This window comes from Rissa tridactyla, chromosome Z (assembly GCF_028500815.1).
Source record: "Rissa tridactyla isolate bRisTri1 chromosome Z, bRisTri1.patW.cur.20221130, whole genome shotgun sequence".
Taxonomy (NCBI): Eukaryota; Metazoa; Chordata; class Aves; order Charadriiformes; family Laridae; genus Rissa; species Rissa tridactyla.
The window spans coordinates 17,828,831-17,845,799 of record NC_071497.1 but is presented as its reverse complement, the minus strand read 5'-3'; the positions used below and the strand labels follow the sequence as shown (position 1 = coordinate 17,845,799).

Below are 16,969 nucleotides of genomic sequence, written 5' to 3'. Positions count from 1 at the left end.
AGCGGGGCCGCACCTGCGGGGAGGAGCCATCGGGACAGGGTATTCCGTCCCATCTGCATCCCTCTCAGTATAAAAGCTGAGGGATCAAAGGGGTCAGCCTCTTTCTTCAATGGCCGGCGTCCGAGGAGGACTCTGTTCATCTGCCTTTGATCCCCATTCGTGCATTCCTTTATCCAGATTTGGAATCCAGTTCCCATCTGTCACTGAGTCCAGTCTGGGACTTCCCCAGTGCCTGCCGGTGACATGATGGTCATTCTGAGAGCTTGATACTGGTTTTGTGTATATTGTATATATTTCATTATTTTCTTATTAATATTATTGTCTTTTGGTAATATTATTTTACTGTTAATATTTCATTAAAGTACTTTAGTACTTCTTTTCAACCCATAAGTCTCTCTCTGTCCCTCTCTGAAGGGAGAGAGGTTAAAGAGAACATCTGTCAATTGTTTAGTGGCCAACCCAGCCCAGCCCAGCCCTAACTACCTCCATTTCCCCTGTATTTATAAATTGCTCACAATAAATGCAACAGGCTGAAGGATACAGAAGCAGTAAGTTTTTCCCCACTCCTATTTAAGGAAATATTACTGCTGTTTAAATGTTTTCTTCCTCATTTATTGTCTTACTTGGATGCAGAGTAACACCCCTTAGAAACGGACGCTCAGCAACTTTCCTGTAATTCAAGAGGTCAAACCCAGTCTTGGCACACTTCCACTATACCCAGCAAAGTTATGATTGCTCTGTAGAGAAATTGGCTAAAACTAGCCTTATTGAGCAAATCCTCACTGTGATGCTTACGAAATGGAAACTGCTGAGGACATGAGATGGATCAGTGCTGCCTGGAATTATTTTAGGTAGAAACAAAACATGATCACGTACCATCAAAAAACCTGAAACTAATTTGTTACCTCTTTTTGTATTTCTCAATATCTCAAGCTCTTTCTGCACATGAAAGAATACACTTTTGCAGAGCGGCATTTTCTTTTTGCTTGCATTGTGGGAAAGCAAACATTTTCAAGCTTTTAAAATGACATGTAATTTTCATTCTAGCAAAATAATTTGAGACATTCATACAATTCTAGAATCTGCACTGTAATCCTGTTTAAATGCAGATAAAGACCTTGTGGAATTACCAGAACATGTAAAATGGCTATGACTGATGTATTCTTTCATCCTGACAGATTGCTTATTCCTTACTATTCCTAAAATATGGGAACTCTGTAGATGTCACTGGGTTTCTTCCTCTCTACCTATAATTGAGTAGATACAGCAATTTTCATTTTCTACCACTGTATGTAGTGTTCTGTTCTGGAGATATATAAAAATTATATATAGGTGTGTGTAAATTATATGTAAATAATTTTTGTCTTTTTCACAGCAGATTTCAGATCTTGATAATTTTGAACATTTCATAGTTTTGATCCTGTTTTTCTATTAGTGAGTTTGTTCTGATAACAAATCTATCCCTCTGTTCCCTTCTACGCTTATATTTGTATTTTTTCCCTGCTGCCTCATTCTTGCAACGGCCAGTTCATCCCATGGCAACATTTTGTCATCACATCATCTCAAGCACTCTGATGTTAATCCATACAACTGAAAATGCTTTTCTTGTGTTTAAACAAATCATCCTCTAGGTTTAACATGAACTAGTTGCTGTTGTAAACTCCGGAATGTAGGGACCATGTTGTTCTTCATTCAGCATCAACTGGTTTGATACTAGTGCAGAATTGTTTGTCAACTTCTGGGCATAGCAAAGTAAGAGTAACAGAGTAAAGTTATTGTTAAATAGTTAAATGTAGTTCTGTAATCTTTACTACAGTAGTTGTGAAAGGTGGTTAGTTAACATCTATAAATATAACAGTGCATTTTCAGTGTGAGAAGCACAACCTGTTTTCTGCCTGCATGTGAAGATAATCACTATTACAAGAGAGAACAATAAAAGCCCCTCCTGGACATATGTACCAGCCCAAACCCCACTATTTCTACTGTGTGTTAAAACTGTAATCAATTTTCTTCTTGATGCTTTCTTTTAGCATCTAGTCATTTTTGTGTATGCAAACAAAATAGCCTGTTGCCCTACTTTGAAAGGCAAGTGAAAAACTGTAGCTTCAGGAAGTTTTCACCTCTAAGCAATCCCTAAATTACATCTTCTAGCCTAGACTTGTGCTATTTTATAGACCAAAAATAAACTTTTTCAAGGTTGCATTGGCATGTACGGTTAGAACTCATCCAGCCCAGTATCTTGACCAGACACGGCTCTACTACATTAATCAATATTTCAAAATCTCTGCTGTAATCTGCAATGACAAGAGCTGCTGGATATGAGCTAGAGTCCTTCTTATATCTTTCCGGCCACTTTTAAAAGTAAATTGTATGCTTGCAAAGGAGACAAACAGTAAATTTAAAGATACGTGAAAAATGGAACCTACACAACAATTAGCAAAAAACTGCATTTCCTTTGGTCAGAGCAATTAGCACACTCACTCAATGGAGTAAGAAGCATCCCGAAGCACTTTTTAAATGTAATTGCCATTTAACTGTTCACAGCTTTGTAGTGATAGATTATTAAAAGAAATCCCCAAAGCAAGCCATTGTAGTGAAAAAAAGAACCCCACAGGAAAGGGGAGATGCTGAATATGGTGACATTATTCTGTGTGTTTGCAAAAACTTGTATTACTCCACTACTCAGTTTGCTCCTGTGAGTACACTAAAATCACAGAAAATATACCCAAAACCTCGCAGCAGTGAATGAATGCCAAGTTCTGTATTTCAGAACCACGCTAACATGCACTTTATTTTGTTAAGTAAGTGACGGATGTAATGATGCATTAAAATTCAGCGCCACCGTATTTGTAAATAACAGTCTTTTCCCAGACTCCAGGCTCCTGCATTCTTCTGCCAATTACTGAAATTACTTCACTTAATTACAGAAACACCACATAAACCAGGGCAGACAGTGCCTTAACCCTGTTGAACTGGTCCCTGAGACGATGGAAGGCTGGGTTGACCTGACAGAACTCACGGCCCGCACTACCGACGTATCCACGGCGACACTACCGTCCTTTTTTATAACTTAATCGGCGCATTTTGATGCCGTTGTGACAAATATCCTGTATTTAACTGCAGCGGCAGCGTTATTTCCCTCAGTCTAAGGTGCCGAGGAGGAGCCGCTGAGAGGCCGGGCCGGACAGCTTCGCCACCGCCCCGCCCCGCCCCGCCGTTCCGTGTCCCGCTGAGACTGGGCCGGGAGGCTGCGGCTTCGGAGAAAATTTTTGGGGCAAATTAAACCTAGCATTACCAGTGACCGCTACCAGGCCCCGCCGCGCTCCCTCCTACGTCCCCGGAACGATCGCTCGGCGGCGCGGGCGGCAGCCGGGCGGGGTTGGGGGCGCACACAGGCGGATGCGGGCCGGCGCTAGCACTTCCGGGTCAGGGCGACGGGGCTGGTGGCCGCTGCGGTTCCCCTTCCCTTCAGCCTTTCAGGTCGCCGGCGGCCCCCCTGGGCCGGTCCCTTCTCGCAGCCCCGTCAGCCGCCGTGCGGCACCGTAGCGGGGCTTCTCTTCAGGCGGCAGTTGGGCCTCCGGGGCCGGCGGCCTTCGGTCTAGTCAGGAGCGGGACCGCCCTCGGCGGAGCCACGCCGTGGCCATGGATGAGGAACCCGAGCGGACCAAGCGCTGGGAAGGGGGCTATGAGAGAACATGGTAAGCTTTCCTCCTCCCTCCTCTCCTTCTTATTGGTGACAGACGAGAAAAATCCTCCTTCTGCTCAATAACTGTCTGTTTTGCGCAGGGAAATCCTTAAAGAAGATGAGTCCGGATCGCTGAAAGCCACCATCGAGGACATTCTTTTCAAGGCAAAGAGGAAAAGGTATTATGTGTTGCCACGAGCCTGCTAATAACACTGGCCTCGTCAGTTATAAGGACTTAATCATTACAAAACTGAGTTCTGTAGGCTGAGTAAGTGTATCGGCACGCCTGCAATATATTTATGTGTCCTTACCCCTTCAGAGCTCCAAGATGCATGCCTCTTGCCAGCTACTTATCAATTCTGCCAGAAAAAATAGTGAAATTTACTTTTCTTTTTAATCTTATGATTGGTTATATCCAGGCTAGGTACCCCCAATGTATGCTAGCTATGGAGGTGAGGTCTCAATCTGATAAAACATGGAGGTCTCGATCTGATAACACACAGTGCGGAGCCCTGCAATTGCAATTTGCACTGCTTAGAGAAAATCCCTCGACATTTTTTTTTTAATACACAAATCATGCGTCAAGCTGGGTTTTGATATGGCACCAGATTTGTGTTTCAAATCATGAGAAAAAATGCTAGATAAAACCTAGATTTTCTTTATTTTGGATTATGTTAGAATACTCAAACTTGGATAAAATTTTAAGGTTCCATTAAACCTGGTAGTAAGACATAGTTTTTGGTTGTTTGTTTTCCGAGAGGCATGAAATATCTTTGCAACTGAATTGTCTTTTTTTCAGTGTAGGTAAAGTGTCTGTCTGTTATTGCTTCCTATCTGCCAGAAGTCTAGTATTGAACTTGTTCTGGACTTTTGTTTAAGGAACCGTTAATTCTTTTGTATCTAACTTAAATCCTTTTGTGTCTTATTAGACTCTGTGAACACCATGGACAAGTTCGACTTGGAATGGTATGTTAATCTCTTAACCCTTGTCTGTCCTGAGTCCACAACTGTTTGAATAGAGGTGGTATGCCTAACCTGAAATACACTTTTGCTGACTTAATGTGCTTGAGACCAAAGCTTACACTTTCCACCAGTTTGTTTTTGTTTTTTTTAAAACATTCTTTGTTCATTGGCAGTGTGGGATGTGAAGCGTGAGTATTCAGAGGTGAAGGTTTGGCATGTTCACTGTATCAGGGTGTGTTTTGCCACAGCAGTCATATTATGTGCACTTGCACTGTCAATTTTTCTTCATGAGAAAAATGGGCATAATTTAAATGAGTTGTAAATAATAACATTACTTTACACAACGCTGAGCTCTTCAGATGAAGAGATGAAGGTGCAGACTATGCATCTTTTAGCTTATTGTGAGAGGGAAAGAACAGTGCGCATTTTTCAAGATAGTCTTGTTTTTCATTTTCAAGGAAAAGGGGGAAAAATGCTTTACTTTTCAGTTGCTGTTGATTGCAGAGCTCAGTACACTGAATTTTACCAGTTTGAGGGAGGAAGTAGTTGCTCTTTAAAGTAAATGGAATAACGAACAGTTCATTAAAATATCTGTTCTCTGAGTGATTATCACTTATGGTGAAAATGCAGATGCGTCATCTTTATGTGGTTGTTGATGGATCAAGAACTATGGAGGACCAAGATTTGAAACCGAACAGACTTACTTGCACTTTGAAGGTATTTCTGTACTCAAAAGTTTTCTCTTATTAATCCACTGTTTCCCTGTAAACCAGTTCCATTTTGTATTTAAAAGAATGGCCGTCTCCTGTGACTAGATTACATGCATAGCGTCATCTCTCCTCTCATCCTTACGTTTTTTCCCTTGTTTCTGTTGCTAGTCTGTAATTTTCCTGGTTTTTGAGTAGTAAAACCTGTGTGATGTTAGTTTGCCTTCCACAAGTACTTCTGTACAGCAAAAATGCTTTGTAAGGACATATTATGGAAGACACACTATGAAAAGTATGTGGAAATTAAGCCAAAGTATTGCCCATAGTAAGGGATGAAAGAAGAATAAGCATGCTTTCATTACACATCTAGGATTTTTTTTTTTCTTAAAGTTGTGTTTTGATGAATTTTGATTTGAATGGATGCTAGATAGGAGTTTAATTGGATTGCCCCTTCAGACTGTGGATCTATACGTCTTGTACTATATACGATCTTCTCTAACAACACTAAGCATTGAAATTGTGGGTTTTGGTGATTTTCTACAGATTAGTGTTTTTGCTGTATTGTAAACCTCCATTTGAATCAACAGTACTCTAGAACTTTAATGTATGAGGGTGGCTAGTTTCTGAAAGTTAGATTGCATTGGTAACATGGGAGGAGAGAGAAGGATGGAAGGGCTGGGGTGAAAGGAAAATGGAAAGGGTGGGCACATTCCCCTTTTTTTCCCAACGATACTGGATGTTTTGCAAGTACCACCTATTTAATGCATGTGGAATAAAACTGTATTTAGTTTTTAACAGTCTTAACTTTTTTCTTTGTAGTTATTGGAATATTTTGTTGAAGAATACTTTGACCAAAATCCTATTAGTCAGGTATGTAAAACCATGCAAGAAACAAGTAACTGAAAACTGTTTTAAAAGTTAGTTTTAGTTTTAACACTGTCTAGTAAACTGTTTTCAATTTATGTGTTCCTTCCCATCCCTTCCTCATCAGTCTGGTGAAATTCTTGTTTCTGCCTGAACTAATGAAAGTAAGAACCCATCTATTCCCTTTTTCCTAAGCATAAATTCTAACACAGAAGACTTGATTATATTTTTTTCAGGCATTTAGAATTTTGGAAGATTTCTTTTTGTAACTTATGACAAAAGTACTGGAAATAAATACAGGAATGTATGTTAAGTGATGCGTAGTGCTGCTGTTGTTACACTTACAAGAAGACTTGTATAGTTAAGTAATTCTGATCCATAAAGAAGTATTAGGCAAAATATACCAAAAAACAGAAATTAACTTATTTTTAAAGTTGCTAAGAAAATTTTGCCTTTTTTTTTTTTTCCTTCTGCAGATTGGCTTAATTGTAACCAAGAGTAAAAGAGCTGAAAAAATGACAGAACTTTCAGGTAGGGAGGTAGTTTGTTGTTGTTTTTTAAATTGGAGATGTTTTCATCTCTTGCGTTGGTGTTATAAGTTCTACCTGGATGATGCTGCTGAAAGTGAAGTAACTGTAACATAGTATTTTTAATTTAAAAGAGAAGTTATTGCAAGTTGTCTGAAAGCAGGGTCTTTATTTTGATCTGTTTTGATCTAGAATTGTCATCATGTGCTTGTCCATGATCCAGTCTTATCCAGATTGCCATTAAAATATGCTTTGTTTCCCCTATAGTTAATTTCTCACTCTGTAATTTTTGTATTTTATCACGTCTATGTGTTCTGTGAGATCTGTCTGAATGTTAAGAGACAAAGTTACTTTGGTTCCTGTCATCTGTAACTAGGGATCCCTGTGACTTCAGAGATGAAGTCTTAATTTTTTCTCTTTATTCACATGTAAAACTGGAGCAACTTTATTGAGGAATTTGAGGATCAATCAATCCTTGAACAGTACTTTGAGGAAACTAAACTCCGTTTCTGCTGAAACACTTTTGAGACACTTCACACTCATGTTAAGCACTTAATGATGCGCACCACTGATTTTATTCTTTTTGACTTCTTAAAGGTTCTAACAATTGAGTGCCTGTAGAGCAAATGTCTTTTTGTTAATATGCTGTTTTATGGTTTTCTGCATTCTGATCAAGAGGTCAATTTCTTAGGAGAAACATAGAGTTACAAGTCACAGTTTGAAAACTGTTGTTGTACAAGTACGCATATACATTAAGTATATAGTTTAAATATTGTTATTCTTTTAACTTGTTATTTCAGGTGAATTGTTTTTTTCACTTACAGGTAACTCAAAAAAGCACATAACTGCTCTGAAGAAAGCAGTGGATATGAACTGCAGTGGAGAGCCATCCCTATATAATTCCCTACATTTGGCCATGCAGACTTTAAAGTTAGTATATACATGTAGTTTTTTTTGTTTTCTTTGTTTTTCATAATCAGTATAATCTGATTGTGAATTTTTGGAGGGGCGGAGTCGGCATTTTTTACAAGTAGCATCTTGCATCGTGCTGACCTGAGTCTTTAAAAGGCAGCTTTATGTCCTCTTACAACACAAACTGTTAAGAAGTTAAATAAGCTAGTAGTGCAGAAATTATTTTTCTGACACAAGATGCTTCTATTTGGAGGTGTGCTGCTTTACAAAAAGCAACAATATTTTAAAACAAAGTAGATGATTTTATGCCTACAGGAAGGATGGGGAGGGGCTCTTTGTCAGGGAGTGTAATGATAGGACACGGGGTAACGGCCTCAAACTGAAAGAGGGGAGACTTAGATTGGATATCAGGAAGAAATTCTTTACTGTGAGGGTGGTGAGGCCCAGAACAGGTTGCCCAGGGAAGCTGTGGATGCCCCATCCCTGGAAGTGTTCAAGGCCAGGCTGGATGGGGCTTTGAGCAGCCTGGTCTAGTGGGAGGTGTCCCTGCCCATGGCAGGGGATTTGGAACTAGATGATCTTTAAGGTCCCTTCCAACCCAAACCATTCTGTGATTCTGTAATGCGGTGGTGAAAGACCCCGCAATTATTTCTTACTAGAGGTATGAGAGAGGGCAGAGTTAGGGGTTAATAATGATAAGAGAACAGGAAAAGAAATAGCATTGAATCACAATAATCTAGTGGAGTTTTGGCACACTTTAGAAAGGTAAATTTTCAGGTAGGATAGATTTTAAAAAGGTTAAAAAACTTTTTTGCTCTGTGAGGTGTTGAGATGGGGTGAACATTTGTCGAAGACCATTTTAATAAAAAGTTATAGTCAGGGCCACTGGTAGAGCAAAGCTGGTAGTCAGTGTCATAAAAAATATATGAATGACTAGTTGGAAGAGAGTTTTCCATTAAGAACTAAAAGACAGTAGTTAAAAGTAGTGGATGTACACCTATAAACTGATTGGAGATTTTTATTTTAAGAAGTCAGGAAGACTTACTACAGTGTTGCTAGTTTGAAGGTGAATTTTACCTGTAAGAGTATGGATAAGGTACAGGGATAACTTAAGCATTAGAGCAAACAATCAGATAACAACTACACAATCAAGTACTGTTATTTTAGACACTGGAAAGGTTTGGGTTTTGGAAGGTGAAATTCTGCTGCTCAGAGAAGGGTGTTAACAGCATCTTATGATTTGTAGGAGACTTCATATCATGTTGTCTCCTGACTTTAGTATGTTAAAGTCCTTGGAAGCTTTAGCGTACAAGTACCTTAGTGTACAGAAGTAAATGAACTATATACTTTCTTTAGGCACATGCCAGGACACACAAGCAGAGAGGTTTTGGTAGTCTTCAGCAGTCTGACGACATGTGATCCAGCCAACATCTATGATCTAATTAAGGTACAGAAGTGAAGTTTGATTGCTACATTGAACGACTAAGCTATTAGACTAAAACCAAAAAGTTGCAGTATCATTGCCAAGTAATTTTCATTTAAAACTTTGAAACTTTTTACTGTTTTCTGAATTTGAGTATACTTTCTTTTTCTATTTGAAGTGTTTAAAAGCAGTTAAGATCAGAGTGTCTGTCATCGGCCTAAGTGCTGAAGTTCGAGTTTGTACAATACTCGCCCGAGAAACTGGTGGTATGTATCTGACATTCAGTAGTTACACTACTAATACAAGTTTAAAATCAAAATTTAGTAACTAATTTGTCATATATTCATTTATGCATTTTGATATTTAAGTATGAATATTCTGTTGTGCTGGCAGAAAATTTAAAGGTTCCCAAATCTACAAAATATTTAGTGAAATATTTTAAATTTAGTGAAATTATTACCAGCTGATAGGTGCAGCTGTAGAGAGAAGAAATATATACACGTAAAGCTGTGTGATGTGGAATTTAATTAATGTAACATGTTAATATCAATTACTACAGTGGTAACTCTTACAATATCATTACTACAGTGTCATGTTGGAGAAAAATCTATAGGCCTTCATATCTAATTAAACATTCTGGTGTTACTGATTTTAAAACTTATCATTTTCAGTAGCATTAACAGGACTGGTTTTTGGGAACGGGGTTGGCTAAATTATTTTTTTTTTACTTAATTTTTTTTCTGTCATTTGGAGAAAATGTTTGTATTCTTATCTGCCCGTAATCTGAGAGTGAGGTGTTTCTGTCTTTGTGACAGGAACATACCACGTTATTTTAGATGAAAGTCATTATAAGGAACTGCTGATGCATCATGTTAGTCCTCCACCTGCCAGTTCAAATTCTGAGTGCTCCCTTATTCGAATGGGTAAGATATGGTTTTGTTAAAGTCCTAGCACAAGATTTGTGGATCTTGTCTTTCTTTCTTAGCATCTTCTGTGTTAAAGCCATAAGAATAGTTAGAAGCATAATAAAGACATTGCATAGTAGTTTTTTTATTTTAACTTTTATTTTGCTAAATAGATATCAATTTTCTTAATGTTGTTCCTGCCAAGTAGTCAACTTTTAATTAAAAGTTAAGAATTAAAACAAGTAAGGCAATAAAATGGAATGATATTGCTTTTACAGTAATTGGTAATCGGTATAAATGTAATACTTAGAAACGAAGGATGAAAAACTACTTTGTTTCTCCCTCTGTTTTTTTTCCCTGCAGAAGGCAACTGTTATAAGCTCTAAGAGCCATCTGTTTGGCCAGGTAGTGTGTGTTTGTTAGGGGCACTGTTGTGGTGGTCTTTCAAAGAATGGATTGGGTACCTTTTCTTCTGATGTATTTCTCAATAAATTTAAGCCTGGAGTTAAACTAGAATAGGAACTCTAATGCCATGAATTATAGTGTTGACTTCTCAGTTTCATCCACCTGTTTTCACAGATAAGAATGTGTGTATTTTCATGTGTAGATTTAAATACTGAAGAGATTTAATTGTTATAGCTGAAGCCTGAACAGCAGTTGGAAAAATTTAACTGCTCACTTGACATGAGCTGTAAAAAATAAGTGACAGAAAGAATGGTATCTGTTACAGCCTCCATAAAGTGCTATAGTCTCATCTGTCATATACTGCACTTGGAAAGTGAGTAAACGCTTTGTGTCTGCATACAAAAATGGTTTCCCCTTAATTAGAAAACATTGTTCAAGTGAACATTCATGTCATGCTCTTTCTGCTTTCCTGCCATTGCACATCATTTTGGTTTTAGCTGTTCTTCAAAAATGGAGTTCTAGTAAGCTTCAGTTAATATGAAGTCTTTGAAAAGATTTTTTTTCAGTTGGGGGAAATACAGCGAGGGATTTGTTGGTGGGTATAGGTAGAGACCTTTAGGAAGAATTTGATACCTAGTAAGAGTGTATTACTTCTCCTGTAATAACAAACAAACAAAAAAAGATGTAGGCCTTAATGTTTAAAATAATCTTTGGAACTTCTCCATTGAAGTCAAAAACTGAAAGATTACTTGCATGGTTAAAATTAGTAACATGGGATGCTTTTCTCTTCAGGTTTTCCTCAGCATACTGTTGCTTCTCTAGCTGATCAGGATGCAAAGCCATCCTTTAGCATGGCGTAAGTAGAGTTGATTAGAATTCAATGAGCTGATTATAATTCAATAATATTCATGTTTAGAAAATCTGCTTGTCAGTGACAATATTGCAAAATGACATGGGAAAAAAAGTAAATATTGTCTTGTGACTTCTCAGTAGAAATTTTATTTCCATTTGCACATCCAGTTATGTGGCTGTAGTTACCTCTGTTAAATATGCTTTTTAAAATTTACATTTAAAATTGTTTGAAGGTATTAAGTGGCTTTTAGTTGTGTTGTGCAGTGATTAGAACACCAGGATGCTACGAGGTATTGAAGTAATAGCTACCCATTTTAGTTGACTGCCTTGATGAAGTATTTTTATCACTGTAAAGATAATGATGAGGATGAAGGGTATTATCTGGAATAAAGTATTTTTTATCTGTGTACTAATGTGACTTGAAAGGGAAGTTTAAAATAGAGGCCTAGTTTCATTAGTGTACCAGTGCTCTTCTCAATGGAAGGAATCGTAGTTTTCAGGGATGATAGGGGAATCGGAATTTTCAGACTGAAGCAGTGTTTACTGTTTGAAAAAAATAAGTACTAACGTGCATCTTAAAGTCAATACAGAATATTCATGTGTTTGTAAGTAGAAGTATTTATGTTGTTATCTTTCATAACTTTATTTTTTAAAGATATATTGGCTCCTTTATGTGGGAAATTTGGTCTTTGTTCTGTTTCTGTGGGAAAATGTGGTTACTGGTGTCTCACCCTATTGATTGCTTTCTGACACTTCCATACATGTGGAAGGGTTGCGTGGAAACTACTGAAGATTTTTAAACTATTTGTTGTGAGCACTATGTAGTATTTGTAGTTATATAGTGCTATGTTGTTATCTCTTAGGTGTTAAATTGTCTCTCTCTCCTCTAGGCAATTGGAAAACAACAGTGAGCCGGGTCTTACACTGGGTGGATATTTCTGTCCCCAGTGCAGAGCCAAATACTGTGAACTTCCTGTGGAATGCAAAATCTGTGGTGAGTAGCAAGAAAAGGTGAGCAGGTGAATTATGAGTTAGTGGTAAGAGAATTAAGGGGTAGACAAATTCTACCAGCTCTGCTTTTAAGGAATTAAAAGCTAGCTCTGCTTTTAAGAACCCTGCATTCCTGTGTCCTGCGATTTCAGCTTCGCACTAGGGACTTTCAGGACTATACCTGTAACAGTAACTCTGTATCGTATTCCTCCCTAGTATAATGTTATAAACTAATAGCCCTAAAGCAAAAGAGGGAAGAAGGGTGATTCACCTATGAATGATAATAATTTCCTCAAGAATCCTGATTTAACAGACACACCAATGTTTCAGATTTGTCAGTGCAAGCCCATGAAGATAAAAAGTGCTTTGGAGTATAAGGGGATAAGCAGTATCCCCTCACCGCTGGGACTATGTGGATGAAAGGTTTCAAAGTTGAACCCAAGGGCAGGCTGCACAGTGACACAAGAAAGTTGTAAATGGAAGTCCTTCCGTCTTGCAAATATTAATGACTATGCAACCAATTGTGCTCTCCCTCCGGCCCTTACTTAAGAGCAGGAGGGAGGATTAGCATTTTTTACAGTATTGTGTAAGTGACAGCTGTCCTCCTGTTAGCTTCTACAGGCATATGACTAAAACATGATAGGTATTATCAAGATGTGAGTATTTGGCAAGAGGATGAAATAATTCTAGTTTTGGGTCACCTTGTCCTAGTTTCATGTCAAAGTTTTCACGTTGACATGAGTTTCGTTTCAGCAAGGTAGTAGTGTAACTGGAGAAATCCTGTGCATCAGCCACAGATTCTTCACAGCTGCAGCTGTCAGCAGAACAAGACGTTTTGTCTTGTCGGACGTTTACATTGCATGTGAGGGAGTGATGAAGAAGTTTGTGGCAGCACATGCCTGAGCTAACACTAGCCTGTTGGCATCGTTCAGCCCTGGCAACTAAGACCCACACAGCCACTCATTCACTCCTGGATGTGGGAGAGAATCAGACGTGTAAAAGTGAGAAAACCCGTGGGTTGAGATAAAGACAGTTTAATAGGTAAAGCAAAAGCTGTGCACACAAGCCAAGCAAAGTAAGGAATTAATTTACTACTTCCCATCGGCAGTCATCTCCTGTAGAGCAGGGCTCCATCATGCTTAATGCTTACTTGAGAGGACAGATGCCATAACTCTGAATGTCCTTCCCTTTCCGCGTTCTTCCCCTGGCTTTTATTGCAGAGCACAACATCATACGGTATGGAATATCCCTTTGGTCAGTTGGGGTCAGCTGTCCTGGCTGTGTCCCCTCCCAGCTTATTGTGCACCCCCAGCCTACCCACTGGTGGAGTGGTGTGAGGAGCAGAAATGGCCTTGACACTGTGTAAGGACTCCTCAGCAATGACTACAACATCCCCGTATTGTCAACACTGTTTCCAGCACAAGTCCAAACACATGGTTCCGGACTAGCTACTGTGAAGAAAATTAACTCTATCCCAGCCAAAACTGGCAGACCTGCGTTAGCTGAAAGGGCTGTGGCGTGGCTTCAGCAGTATTACAGCAGGCTGCAGTAGATCTTTGTAGTGGGCACCATTTTGACTGGTGATGTGAAACAGGAGAACCATCATTGCCAAAGAGGAGTTGTGCATTTAGATGCACATAAACAAAAAGCAATCATAAAAAAAACTTGCTAACTTTACAACTATGCATTATAAGTGTGCATATAAAGACTGAGTTAAGCCTTTAAATTAGAAATTTGGGCAATTTGCTCGGTCTTTAATTTATATTTGGATTTGATTCTGGAAAGAATTAGAAGTTTGGATTATGGAAGCTAACGAACAAATAATTTTATGGTTTTTAATTCTTAAAAGCTCTAAACCACTAAGTAATTAAAAAAATCTTTTTTCCTTTTGCTTTGTTTAATACAGAAAAGATTTTTCAGGAAGTCTTCTCTTGTAATAATTTTGATGTCTCTTTATTTGCAGGTCTTACATTAGTGTCTGCACCTCACCTGGCTCGGTCTTACCATCACTTGTTTCCTTTGGATGCCTTTCAGGAAGTTCCCCTGGAAGAATATCAGGGGGAACGGTATGCAGATCATATTTGTGATAGTGAATGTACTTGGGGACCCTGTAAATTTTTTTTTTTGTCACAAAAGTAAGAATAGCTGGCAGCAGATTCTTTGCTGCTGGAGACACTGTTGAATGTTTGGGTGCTTTGGGGCACCTTTGGCAATCACAAATATTTGTAGTTCCCATTAACAGTTATCCTGTGTGTTCAGTTGAATAGCTGAAGTAATTGCCGTAAATTGTTACTACGTATGAGTTAGTGTTTAAACACTGTTTTACACAATCTTGACTTTTTTCAGTTAAAATACACAATTTTGCTTTTAGGTATTGTCAAGGCTGCCAGGGAGAAATGAAAGATCAAAATGTAAGTATGTTGAACTGCATTGGAATTTGCATTGAGGGATATCAGAAGTAGTGATGATCCTTTAATATAGTCTTTTGAAGAACAGAAAAATATTTGTGGAGGTTTATCCCATGGTTAACCAGAATTCTCTGTTACAGAGTCACGCCTTTTAGACTTGCAAGGTCTATAAAAGTGTGGGAAGGGCATAAATAAGCTTCCACTCTTAGACACATGGAAGCATCTACAGTGACTCCAGCTCATCCCTTTGGGCATACTTGCTCTTAGAAACTTTAGTTCAGTTGGGTTTCTGTGATGTGAGCGATATATTTAGTCTATTTACACTGTCTTGAGGACAAAAGTATTGCCCTACTGTAGTGCTCTGATGGTGATAATTTTTTTCTAATTTAACTTGTTTTCCGGTCTTTTCCACACAGGTTTACATATGTAAAGTGTGTCAGAATGCATTTTGTGTGGAATGCGATTTGTTTATTCATGATTCTCTGCACTGCTGTCCTGGCTGTATTCACAAGCACACTGCTCCCGTACCTGTATGATGTCATCTCTTTTTAGAAATTGTCATAACTGTGACCTTCCTGCATAGGTCTATTTTTTTTTGCTCAGCCGTAACTTTCACCTAGACAGCTCAAAACAAGAAGGACCTAGATGATTACAGAAGGATGAAGACTTGCTTGGGAGCAAACTAATTTTTAGCTAATGTGTTAATGATTTTGTTACTTTTAATATATTCTGGAATTATCTGTATCTGTTTTATTCTCTTTGCTCTTCTCTGAAAAGCTCTGGCTTTTTCTGAATTTTATTGAGTAACATGTATATTTGTAAATGTGGAAGTTATAAAACTGGTTTGTATAATAATGTGGTGATTCATCTTCGTTTCATTATTTGTTCAAAAAAGAAGCCCTGAAAATATATTTTATATGTAGATTATTACAAGCTCTGGTTTTTGGTGGATAGTGGAGTTCTATAGATCAAAATACTTTTTTGTAAGAATTTAACAAAGATGTTTTTGAGCAATTAGTTGGACATTTCAAATATTAATTTTAAGTATTGTGGCTATTCACCTTGGCCTTCAGCAAGGCAATTCAAATAGAGCTGTTACAAATGTGCTGAAAACACATTTTAGATTTTAATGGTACAACTCAAAACTAACTGAATTCTATTACTACCGTGTCTGTAGTTGTGTGGTTTGAGTTTCACGTTCTTGTAGGAGTGTAAGGTTACTGGAAGGCACTGCATTTGCAAAGGTGTAAGACCCGAGTTTTTACAAACTGTTTGATGGCCACAGTATTGAAGACAGTGATGCTGAAGACAGTGATGCTATTTTGATTCTGGGGCTAGGATGAATTTCCAGAACAGCAACTGCATCTCCTTGGCTAAACCCCCCGAGCAACAGACAGTAAGGTGGGGGAGAAAAGGGGGAGCATGTGTCCTTATCTGAACATGGAAGAATGGAAATTGAGACAAATGCAAGACACTCTTTGCCACTTTACAGTGTCTGTACAAAGGGCGATTGCAATTTGAACTTGTGAGAATGTAACATGCTACACCTCAGTAAGAGGAGGTCGTGATGGTGCAGTGTCTAAAGCATCCGGTTTTATGAAGTCATCTTGCGATGTTTGTAATACATCCAGAGTAACTTAGTCGCTGATGTATCTGAATTTTTAAAATTGTGGGATTAGGAACAGCAATAATCTAGCCTAACCACTGAATCTTAAAAGTGCAAGCAAACAAGCGAAAAAACAAACCCCTGTCTTGTTAGTTCCCTGTTTTTTGTGCTAACGACATACATGCTACTTTTCAGTTTTCAGAGGTAGTTTTCATTTCAAGTCCTTTAGATATGCAAATTCTCAATTGTTAACATAGCTCCTATGCTTTTTCTACTATTTATTCCTGCAGGCTGGCTGGAAAGCAGTAATTCTGCTGTGTTGGCAGAAAAATGGCTGTTTCAGCATCTGTGTTTCATTTTGTGCTGAATCAAACAATCCCTATAAACCCTGTGTGCTATCAGGTGGTTGCAGTGCGTGTTACTGTTAAGGGTGTCCTAAAAACAGCAGAAAAAGGACATATTGATGGGGTTTGGTATGGTCTAGTAGGCTGTTCCATGCCAAAGAAATGCCCTAAGCATCTGGCTCTTGGATATTCTGATACTGGTGACAGTGTCTTGATACAGTGTTTTGTGGTAATATTTTCATCTGCACAGTCAGCATTTCCTAATGGGAAAAAAGAAGGGGTTTGTCCAAACACTTCAAATCTGTTCTAGCTTTTTCTCTCGCTAGATACCAAAATAGCATACTTGGAGTAGAAGTTGTAACCGTGTACTCCATTATC

The 16,969-nt window shown here is 38.4% G+C and overlaps 1 protein-coding gene across 1 annotated transcript; it reads left to right on the top strand.

The window, feature by feature from the left end:
- Positions 1-3,141: 3,141 nt before the first annotated feature.
- On the top strand, positions 3,142-16,475 carry GTF2H2 (general transcription factor IIH subunit 2). The gene is made up of 15 exons (XM_054186359.1): positions 3,142-3,698; positions 3,787-3,864; positions 4,615-4,651; positions 5,279-5,365; positions 6,175-6,225; positions 6,696-6,750; positions 7,571-7,676; positions 9,015-9,105; positions 9,260-9,347; positions 9,897-10,004; positions 11,184-11,247; positions 12,134-12,237; positions 14,197-14,299; positions 14,605-14,644; positions 15,058-16,475. The coding sequence occupies exons 1-15, from the start codon at positions 3,643-3,645 to the stop codon at positions 15,175-15,177; spliced, it is 1,188 nt and encodes a 395-aa protein (XP_054042334.1). The 5' UTR covers positions 3,142-3,642; the 3' UTR covers positions 15,178-16,475.
- The last annotated feature ends 494 nt before the right edge of the window (positions 16,476-16,969 follow it).

Coding starts and splice junctions, on each gene's coding strand:
- GTF2H2 (XM_054186359.1), top strand. CDS start 3,643: ATGGATGAGGAACCCGAGCGGACCAAGCGCTGGGAAGGGGGCTATGAG. Junction 9,106..9,259: donor ACATCTATGATCTAATTAAG/GTACAGAAGTGA, acceptor TTCTATTTGAAG/TGTTTAAAAGCAGTTAAGAT. Junction 11,248..12,133: donor AAGCCATCCTTTAGCATGGC/GTAAGTAGAGTT, acceptor TCTCTCCTCTAG/GCAATTGGAAAACAACAGTG.